Raw genomic sequence first — 12,024 nt, 5'->3', positions numbered from 1 at the left:
GGGCGGCGGAGTGCTCCGGCGGCTGTTATATGGCTGGAGCTGATACAGTGGCGTTTGCAGGTGGTCACGGGGTGCTTAGGGGACTGTCGGTGATGAGACGATGACGATGGAGCTGGTTGAGAGGATTGCTGAGTGTTAGCGTGTGATGACGGAGAGGATATGACTAGGTGTGTATGGGGATGCTTGCCGTCGTGAGAGAGAGAGAGAGAGAGAGAGAGAGAGGGCGATAGAGATGAGAGAGAGACGAGGGAGGAGATTGTGTTGATGTGAGGTGTCGAGGGTGGAACCGTGAGGGATGCCGGTAGTGCCATGGGGCTTGGATGGAGGCAGGGGGGCTGTTGCGGTGAGGGTGTTTGGCCGTGGGGGGCAGTGCGAGATGATTGAGAGAGTGGGAGATGGCTGTGTGGTTGTGTGGATGGGAGAATGAGTAGATGGGAAGAATGATGCAGAGTGTAAGAGATAACGATGCCCCCTGTGGCATGTTCTCTTTTTTTTGGTGTTCTCCTCCCTCTTTTATAAGCCTTAAAAAAAGCCTAAAGAAAACCCTAAAACCCCTTGTGAGAGTGCCGCTCCTTCCTTCCTACGCATGGGCCTTGCGTGGTCCATGCAAAAATACATCATTCTCTTATTTTTATTTTTATTTTCTTTTCTAATTATAAAGCCCAATAAACAAAAACAAAAATTTTGGGACTCACTTAAAAATACCGGGACTCAATTAAAACATTGAGACTCAGTTTTAAAAAACCGGACTTATTTTGAAATTACCGGGACTCGATTTAAGAACTGGGACTCAATTTAAAATACCAGGACTCATTTTAAAATTACTGGGACTCAATTTTTAAAGCTCGGGACTCGATTGGATATATCAAAAAGGATCTTTCCATTCTTGGGGTACAAAGTCAACTTTTTATTGCGCGGGGTCTTCTCAGAAATGTCTGGTTAAAATTGGGGTGTCTACAATCATATGTGCCTCCATATCCAGTGGAAAGTTTAGAGGGGATTCCTATTATTGAGGATGGTGGTATGGATAATAAGCAGCACTGTAATGATGGAATTCTCCCTGCCTCTATGGAGGAGATTTCTTTGGAAGGATTTAGAAGTAGAACAATTGGTGGATAATAGGGGTTTTACGATTGCTTAATATTGGAGGAAACAAAGACCAACTTGGTAGTGGTTAAAGGCAAAGAAGGGCTAGAGAGAACTAGCTAATTTAAAGTGCTTGGTTGATTATTGTTACTTTTTTATTTCAGTTTTTATTTTAAATTAATTTTTCCTTTTAATTTTTGATGTTTTTTTTTTTAAAGGACTTCTTGTCCTTGTCTAGGTTGTAACTGCTCTTTCTTCTATCTAATATATCTATTTAAAAAAAAAAATGGTTTTAGAGATCTTCAAATTGGAGCATTCCTTTAATTTTATTTTTATTTTTGATAAGAAGGAAGATACGATTTACGAGAGAAAGTAATTACAATCAAGAAAGGGCAAAAAATCCTTAGAAAGAATGCCAAAAATAAAATAAAATAAAATAAAGGAAATGAAATTTAAGAAGGAAAAACCAAATCAAAAGGAAAAAAAAAGACAAAATTCCCCATAGAAGCTAACTAAGAAATCACCTTTTCAATCCCGTGCCACTATAATTAAAAATTCTCTGCAAATTCACGAAAAATTTACACCTGCAAAGTGCATAAGCCTTAACAAAAATAAAATGAAATAAGCCTCTCTATGTAATGTGGCCTTTCTAGGATTTGGCACCTTGGAGTTTATACTGCCTGAAAGCAAGGTCTTAAATTTCGATTTCGACTCAAATTTCGAAGCTCCAAAATACTAAAAGTTGGACAGAAATTTCGATTTCAATTTGAAAAAATTATGAAAATCAGTAGTAAAACATGGAATTCTTTTATAAAACTTTAGGAATGGTTAATAGACATAATAATGTAAGTTTTAGGACATATTCAGTTAATGTGCATTAAACATATTCAATTAATACAAATGAAATTCATAAATCATTTAAATATTATTTATTATACAAATAATGATAATTTAGACATGAATGGTTAAATAAAATGTTGTTGTAAGTTCATTTTTTCATATAGTTTCAAAACCCCTTGAAATCTTTTGTTTTGATAAAAATATAAATTAAAATTAAGAGAGAAATTTCACTTCACTCCTAAATTACTCATTTGAACTCCAAGAAAATTTCATTTTATAGTAAAATGTCAACAAGATTCGTCAAGCTTTCAAGATTTCGATAAATTTTAGATGATTTGTAGAACTTTTGACAAAAAATATGTAAGACAGGAATTGACTGCCATTTTGATTTCAAGGGTGATGGAAACTGGAAAATTCAACAGAAATTGCAACAATTTCGTGGAAATATAAGGCCATGCATGGAAATGTTTTGGCATGCTTCACAGCCCTCAGGCAAGCCTCGATTGAGCCTTTAAAAACACTTTTAGCAACATTTTGAATTCATATAAGTTTCATTCACTGTAGAAGATTCAGCAGTTAGTGAAGTGCAGATGCTGAAAAGGTTGAAGAAATATGTATAATAATGGGACTTGCTACCTGTCATCTTACTTAGAAAACTACAATGAATGCAAGTAAACCACAGGATTTCTTGATTAGAGAGCCAATATGATGGATAAAAAACAAGGTTTACACTTAGATTTTCACTAAAATTTAAAGGCCTCAAAGATGAAATTTGATGTCAATGATGATTTTAATGTAAAAAATGATTGAAATTAGTAACAAAGCATTGGATTGTTTATAACTTTATATCAAATTCCAGAAACTATTAGTAGACTCGATAATGCAACATTTAAAAATAAAAAAATTGTAAATAGAAAAATTCAATGATAGGTATATGATGTACAAGGTGCCATAACTTTAATACAAGAACCACGTTAAACATATTCAATTGATATAAATGAAATTCATAAATCAATTTAATATTAGTTATTGTGCAAATACAACTAAATGAGACATAAAAGGTTGAATAAATGTCATAGCTTAAATCTAGGTCTTGTCCTATCATCTGAAATGAAGACGATAAATTCGACATGCTCAAGCTCCAGGGCTTAGATTTTGGGGTTGTAAATTTCTATAAATTCTATATGTTTCATAAGAAAGGTTGTAAATTTTTATTTCAAATTAATTTTGAGGCTACAAAAGTATGAAAATCTCATTGTCAAATTTTCAATTTCAGTTTTGAAATTAAAAAATCATGGCATGGAATTCTTTTATGGAACTTTAGAATTGTTAATAACCATAATCGTGCAAGATTTAGTTCTAGAGTACTATAAATAAAATTAATCAATGGCACACATATTGTGTAGAATTCTTATTCAATTATTATTAGATGAAATTCATAAATTGGTTGGATATAATCTATTTTACAGATATAGATACTTTGGATATAAATGGTTAAATAAAATATTGTAGCCAACATCTAAGTTTAGTTTTTATACAATTCAAAAGTCTAAAAGCTATCCTTCATAGCCATCACATAATCTTTAGTTTTAATGAGAAAAGAAGATTAATTAATAGAGAACTTACAGTCTGAGTTTTGAATCTCAAATTTTAATTTCAAAAAAAATTTTATTTTTAGTTAAAATTTCAACATGTTTCATTAAATTTCAACAAATTTCGCTAACTTTCGAGATTTTGATAAATTTTGAATGATTCAAGGAAATTTTGATGAAAATTTTTGAAGATGGAAACTGATTGCCATTTTGATTTTGAGAGTTGGGAAGCAAAAATTTTGATGGAAATTTTCATTGAAATTTAAAACCTCATAAGTTCGAGTATGTTTTATTTCAATTACATTGCGTGTGTGACTAATCCTTTTCACATATCAGGCAGTATTATGTATTACTCTAATTGAGTTTTAAACAGTAGATCTGGTTGCACATAGTATTGCCCTTTGGGTTTCTCATAGTCATATCGATTGTTGTGCCCTTACAATCTAGGATTTCTGGTGATTATGAATCTATAATATCGCACACACATGACCTAAAGATGGATGGAAATTCTGCTGATGATTGTTAGCTTTTATGTGACTAGATGTCAAAAATACAAACAAGTACCAACTTGCATAAATTTACATTGATATAGATCTTATTTGTGATTTGTGGACGTGAGATTGACTTAACCAAATCTCTCTTTTTTTTTTTAATATTTGTATGAAGATCATATATTTGTTAGCAATGGACCTAGATATGTTAAATGGGTGGGTATGGGTCAAGATGGGTAGGGTCATTTATGACCCATTTACCCATTTATATAATATATTTGATCCATTTATGATTCATACCCATTTAAACATGGGTCAACCCATTTACCCACTTAATTTTAAAGCATGCAAAACCAATTGTTGAATGCAGGATAAAATTTATAACTATTTTCAAACATTATCATTGTCACATCTTCTTGCCGTCTTTAAAGGTTATTCAATCTATTACTCGATTGAAAAATATGTATGTAATTACTTAAATTGCGTACATGCATGCATAATTAGCTTGCATAACCGAATTGAATCGAGTACTTATAATTGCATAACTACATACATATTTGAACCAAGGTGTCAATAGTTACAAAATGATGTATATATTTACGTGTTATAGTATTAATTACGTAATAAATTATATAGTTATTCAATTTCAAATGGTAGTTGTAGCAAATACTATAATTATGTATCTATATAATTGTGGACATATCTTAACCAACCCGTTACGTAATTACGTACATGCATACATGCATATTAATTCATTTGCATAACCAAACCCAACCAATTATATACACTCATAATTGCATAATTATGTACATATATTTAAATCAAGGTGCCCATAATTACAAAAATTATGTATATAGATTTCCGAAGTATAATAGTAATTTTGTAATTAATTATATAGTTTAATTTCAAAGAGTAGTTGTGGCCAATACTATAATTACGTACGTATCTACAAATTACGGACATATCTTAATCAACGTATCTACTAATCACGGGCATATCTTAATCAACCAATTACGTAATTACGTACATGCTTGTGTGCATATTAATTGGTTTGCATAAACGAATCCAACTAATTGTGTACTCTCATAATTGCATAATTACATACACTCATCAGTAAAACAAACTAATTATGTACATATAATTACGTAATTACTTGCATGTTCAAACCAAACTATCAATATATTACGAAATTATGTGCATGGATATATGAATTATAGAATTCATTACGCAATTATGAATTTTAATTTCAAATGATATGTCTAACTAATATTATAATTACGTTATCTATATAATTACAGACATATCTAAATTGAACTATTATGTAATTACATACATGCATGCATTTTAATTGGTTTGGAAAACCAAACCAAATCAATTTTGTACATACATAATTGCATCTATGTACACATTCGAACAGAATTGTCCATGATTATAAAAATATGTCGATATATTTTCAAATTATAATATTAACTATGTAATTTTTCTGTTTAATTACATAACTTCATAATTACGGACATATTTAAACTGAACTAGGTATGTATATATATGAACCTGTTGTGCCGGGCACAAGTTTCTATTGAATATATAAGAAATTAAAGCAATGCAGAAACTAATAATAAAATAGTAAAAAGAACAAGACAAGAAATTAAGGAGGTTCGGTATAAAATTACCTACGTTCTCAGGCGCCGATGATTAATCCACTACTTCTTGACAAAGTAAAACATTGAGGTGTGTTTTACAAATGGAGAGTTGAGCTCTTTATATAGCTTCAACCTCAAGTCCAAAAAACACTTCTCTCCAATGTGGGACAAATAATACAAAAAATTCAAAACAACTTTGTATACCAATGTGGAACTATTCTACCAATGTGGGACAAAAAACAACAAATCTCCACCTTGACGATAAATTCAACAAATTTTTCAGTCACCAACATTTTCTGGAGTTCCACATCATCGGCGCCTTCCAAAAATATATAGACTTGCAGGATATTGATCAAGTCCAAACAATATTTGACTTGATTGTTGTCACAATCTTGGTCAACATATTTGTGGGATTTTCAGTTGTAGCAATCTTCTGAAAAAGTATCTTGCCTCCATCAATAATATCCCGCATAAAATGAAACCGAACGTCGATGTGCTTCGTTCGTGCATGATAGGCTTAGTTCTTTACCAAATGAATAGCACTCTGGCTATCACAGAACACAACAATGTGTTTCTGAACAACTCGCAAATTTTCAAGTAAACCCTGCAACCAAATAGCTTCCTTAACAGCCTCTGAAGCTGCCATGTACTCTGCTTCTGTTGTAGACAAGGCAATGGTAGACTATAAGGTAGACCTCCAACTCACTGGACCATTAGCAAATGTAAAAACATATCTAGTAGTTGATCAACGTTTATCCAAATCACCTGCAAAATCAGAATCCACATATCCAACAACATGTTGATCAATAGTATTATTTTTCTCAAATACTATATCAACATCAATCATATTCATAATATATCTCAAAATCCATTTCACAGCTTGCCAATGCCCTTTACCCGGATCTTGCATATACCTGCTCACCATACTAACAGCTTGTGAAATATCAAGTCTAGTACAAACCATTGCATACATCAGACTACCAACACCACTTGCATAAGGAACCTGTGACATATACTTACGTTCCTCATCTGATTTAGGAGATAAAGCCGCACTAAGTTTGAAATGAGGAGCAAGAGGAGTGCTTACTAGTTTTGACTGCTCTGACATGCCAAAATTCTGTACTACCTTCTTCAAATACTGTTTTCTAGACAAACTAACTCTTCCTCTTATTTTGTCTCTGCGAATCTCCATGCCAAGTATCTTCTTTGCTTCACCAAGATCTTTCATCTCAAACTCTTGATTTAACTGACTTTTCAACTTGTTGATTTCTTCCCTATTCTTTGAAGCTATCAACATATCATCAACATACAAGAGTAAAATATAAAAGATCCATTTTGTAGTCTGCGAAAATAAACACAATGATCATGTTTATTTCTAATGTACTTCTGACCCATCATAAACTGATGAAATCGTTTGTACCACTGTCTTGGAGACTGTTTTAAACCATACAACGATTTACCAAGTTTACATACCCAATTTTATTTTCCAGCGACCGGAAATCCATCTGGCTGAGTCATATAGATTTCCTCTTCCAAATCACCATGTAAAAATGCAGTTTTTTACGTCGAGTTGAACTAGTTCAAGATCAAATTGTGCTACCAAAATCAACAAAATTCGAATGGAAGAATGTTTGACAACTGGAGAAAATACCTCATTATAATCAATGCCTTCCTTCTGTGCGTGGCCCTTAGCTACCAATCTAGCTTTGAAGTGAACATTATTTGCATCTTGAAATCCTTCTTTCTTGACATAAACCCATTTGCAACCAATTGCTTTCTTACCCTTGGGCAGCTAGGCTAGCTCCCAAGTCTGATTCTGATGAAGAGACTGCATTTCTTCATCCATTGCTCTTTTCCACTTATCTGATTCAGAGTTCCTCATTGCTTCTTTGAAAGTGTAAGGAATAATAATCATCCCCAACAGGAAGTGCATAGGCCACCATATCAATATAACGAGCAGGTTTTCGAATTTCTCGTCTTGGCCTCTAAAAACAATTGATTCTTGTTGCTGTGAAGATTCTTGCATTGAAATCTCCTCTTCTTGTACACTATTCCCCACCGTAACTGGAGAGTTACCTTGTGTATTCTCATTTCTCACTGGGTTTCCCAAAATTGTCTCAACCTCCATTTGTTGTTGAGTACCACTAGTCTTCTCTTCAACTCGTGACTCCTTGTGTATTGTTTTCTTCATCATCGCAAGTTCATCAAAAGTTACATCTCTATTTAAAATCATTTTTTTCGTCTCTAGACACCAAAGACAGTATCCTTGGACTCCTGCACTTATCCCCAAGAATATTGCTTTCTTGGCTCTTGGATCCAACTTAGATTCTTTAACATGATAATAAGTCATAGTACCAAATACATGTAAAGAATCATAATCACTAGGAGGCTTTCCAGACCATACCTCATAGGGTGTTTTTTCCCCTATTGCAGATGATGGTAGACGATTGATGAGATGACACGCATATCTAACAGCCTCAGGCCAAAACCTTTTGTCTAACCCAGCATTAGACAACATATATCGAACTTTCTCCAGCAAAGTCCAATTCATGCACTCTGCCACCCCATTCTGCTGTGATGTATTTCAAACTGTGAAGTGTCGAGCAATGCCTTCATCCTGACATACCTTCATAAACGGGTCACTCGTATATTCACCACCATTATCTGATCTGAGCCGTTTAATCTACTTAAGGAAAATATCACACACTTCATTTTTATGCTTCATAGAATACATCCAAACTCTTCTAGAAAAATCATCGACAAAAGTGACAAAATAATGCATACCACCCAACGAAGCCGTTTTTGTGGGCCCCCGTACATCTGTATGGATGTAGTCTAAAATACCTTCAGTTTGGTAGATTGCTATGCCAAATTTCACTCTAGTTTGTTTTCCCAGAATGCAATGCTCACAAAATTCAAGTTTGCACACCTTTGCACCCTTTAACAAATCTCGCTTAGCTAATTGTTGTAAAGATTTTTCTCCTGCATGTGGTAATCGCATATGCCATAACCTGGTTGTGTCTGAACCTACATCTTTCTCAGAAACAATAGCTGCTGAGCCAATAACTGTACTACCTTGTAAATAATACAAGTTATTTTTCCTTATTCCTTTCATCACCACCAGCGCACCTGATTTAATCTTTAAGGTTCCATCTTTCAAAGTGATAGTGAACCCTTTAGATTCTAAGGCACCCAATGAAATCAAATTCTTCTATAGGCTTGGAACATACCTAACATTAGTCAAGGTCTTAATAGTTCCATCTTGACATTTCAATTATATTGATCCTATTCCAGTTGTTTTACAAGTATTATCATTTCCCATAAAAACAGCCCTACCATCTAATTCTTCAAAATTAGAAAACCATTCCCTATTGGGACACATGTGATAGGAACAACCAAAATCCAAAATCCACTCACCAAATTAATGTGACAAAGATGTTCCAATAAGAGAAAAATCTGACTCACTTCCATCATCATTGGCTATATTGGCATTAGAATGTGTTTTTCCCTTATTCTTCTGCTGTAATTTTGGGCAATCTTTCTTCCAATGCCCTCTCTCACGACAAAAAGCGCATTCATCTTTAGCAAGTCTCCCACAAGATTTACTCCTCCCATGAGATTTACTCTTCCTTCCAGGCATACGACTCTGAGAACGTCCCTTTATTGTTAGTGCTTCTGCTGTTTCCTTATGGACCCTTTGATCCTTCTTTCCGCATTCAGTATTAATCAATGCAGTAAAATAGCATCATAAGTAACTTTATCTTTCCCATACAATAAAGTGGTGGTCAAATGTTCATACTCATCAGGGAGAGAATTCAGTAACAATATAGCTTTATCCTCATCTTTCACCTTTTCATCCAAATTTAACAAATCGGCCAAAATTTTATTGAAAGCATTTATGTGGTCATTAATCGAAATACCTGGTTGATAGTGGAAGCGAAACAATTTCTTTTTCAAATAGAGCCAATTTTCCAGACTCTTGGTCATAAATATATCTTCCAATGTCTTCCACAATTTCTTTACAGATGTCTCCCTCATAACACAATATTTCTAATTTTTGGCGAGACATAGACGAATTGTACCACATGCCTGACGATTGATCTTTTCCCAATCTCTGTCACCCATATCTACTGGTTTATCATCCATAGCAATATCTAGTTCTTGTTGATACAAGATGTTCATCACCTCACATTGCCACATACCAAAATTATTGGTACCATCAAATTTCTCCACCTCAAATCGAGCATTAGCTATCGTCTTCGATGATGATGTCGAAGCCGAAGGGGTTGGAGTTCGTGTGGAGAGTGTTTCTTCTACTGCTGCACTAGTTTCTGTCATCTTCTATATATTCAATAGCAGCCAACAAAGCAAAAGGCCTAGGATGAATAGTACGTACCAACTGTGTCTACTCTGTTTTGTGAATAGTACGTACCAACTGTGTCTACTCTGTTTTATCCTATGAAAATCCACTTTGACCAGGCCGACCTCCAGGGAGCGACTGAGCCGCAATGGTCTCTAAGCACTCGCTTAGACAAGGTCTTTCTCAGGCATCAAACGTGGAATCAAGGATCCTAATAGAGGAACACCTCTGTATCAATACTATTCAACCTAACTCTGATACCAATTGTTGTGCCGGGCACCCCACTTGTGCCAAACACCAATACTACAACTATTGCTATTATATATATAAGAAATTAAAGTAATGTAGAAACTAATAATAAAGTAGTAAAAAGAACAAGACAAGAAATTTACGAGGTTCAGTATAGAATTACCTACGTCCTCGAGCGCCGATGATCAATCCACTACTTCTTGACAAAGTACAACTTTTGAGGTGTGTTTTACAAATAAAGAGTTGAGCTCTTTATATAGCTTCAACTTCAAGTCCAAGAAACACTTATATCCAATGTGGGACAAATAATATAAAAAATTCAAAACAACCTTTTATACTAATGTGGAACTATTCTACCAATGTGGCACAAAAAACAACAGTACCAAACCAATTGCGTACATTTATAATTGTTCATAATTATTAATTACAAAATTGTGTATATAGGATTTTTGAATAACAAGATTAATTATGTAATTATGTAGTTTAATTTCAAATGATAGGTGTAGCCAACAATTAATATAATTACATACCAATAAAATTAGGGGCATATAGAAATTGAACCAATTATGTAAAGTATGTACATGCATGCATATTAATTGATTTGGAAAACCAAAGTAAATCAAACTACTTACATATACATAATTGCATAATTATATGCATATCGTAACTAAGTTGTCCATAATTATAAAATTATGCATGTAGATTTCCTAATTATGATACAAATTACATAATGATATAATTTAATTGAAAATGATAATTATAGACAATACTGTAGTCACATACCAACATAATTATAGACATGTCTAAACCAAACCAATTATGCAATTATGAACATACATGCATATTAATTAGTTTGAAAACTAAGTCAAATTATGTACGTAATTGTATAAATATTCAAACTGAACAATATGTAATTACATTATGCATGTAGAAATTCAAATTATAATACGAGTTACTTGTAGTATATTTTAAAATGTGATAAATTAAATAAATTAATTACTATTATAATTAATAAGGTAGGAAATTTAAATTGGTGGATGGGTTAAGTGGGTACACTCATCTAACCCATTTAATAAATTGGTCATCCATTTATGATCCATATAATTACATGGGTGTACCCTAACCCTTTTATTTATGATGGGTATGGATGGGTATTGCCGCCACTAAATGGGCCCAACCCCCGGGGGAGGGGGGTGAGGAAGCTTGTATTCCATAAACCTATCTGAGTTTTGTTCTGTTTTTAAGAAGTCTTATTCTTCTTCAGCACTTTGCATTTTATTTTTCAATCTGCAGGATGCTTTATCTGCTATCAAACGAGGCTGTATCCCTCCTCCTGGAAGCATGCCGTCTTTTGAAGAAATGAAGGAGATTTTAGGTTTCAATGCTTACTATGAAGAGGAGAAGCGATATGCTTCTAGCACCAGTCTGCTATCTTCACAGAAAGGTGGGTGAATGTTATTTATCTTAAATACAGCAAGCTTAATCACAAAGAGAACTTGTTTATTGCCTAGTCTTTTATCCTGGTTAGTTAGGGAAACTTAGCACATGGTGTGAACCACTATTCTGCAAACCTTTTGGGGAGCTGGGATGAAATGACTTGAAAATTTAGATGGAATCCTTTTAGAGAGCTTTGGGTAGCTTTCTGGAAACTCTTACGAAATTTTTTGTGGAATTTCCATAAACCTTTGCATCTTTTCTGATCCCCACTTATTTTTATATTGCAGTTTTGCAGTTGCCATATGATTTGCAACTATTTTTCCCGCTTC

The 12,024-nt window shown here is 33.7% G+C and overlaps 1 protein-coding gene across 3 annotated transcripts in view; it reads left to right on the top strand.

Moving 5' to 3' along the window:
• LOC131152288 (uncharacterized) overlaps nt 1-12,024 on the top strand; it is a 105,002-nt gene that overhangs the window by 53,703 nt on the left and 39,275 nt on the right. For all 3 annotated transcript variants that reach the window (XM_058104101.1, XM_058104100.1, XM_058104102.1), the window contains one exon: nt 11,552-11,702. In XM_058104101.1, coding sequence (XP_057960084.1) covers nt 11,552-11,702 — 151 coding nt within the window. The remainder of the gene's footprint in view (nt 1-11,551; nt 11,703-12,024) is intronic.

The sequence above is a fragment of the Malania oleifera genome, chromosome 3, assembly GCF_029873635.1.
Source record: "Malania oleifera isolate guangnan ecotype guangnan chromosome 3, ASM2987363v1, whole genome shotgun sequence".
NCBI lineage: Eukaryota > Viridiplantae > Streptophyta > Magnoliopsida > Santalales > Ximeniaceae > Malania > Malania oleifera.
The sequence above is the reverse complement of the archived record's forward strand: the minus strand, read 5'-3'. Positions and strand labels throughout refer to the sequence as shown.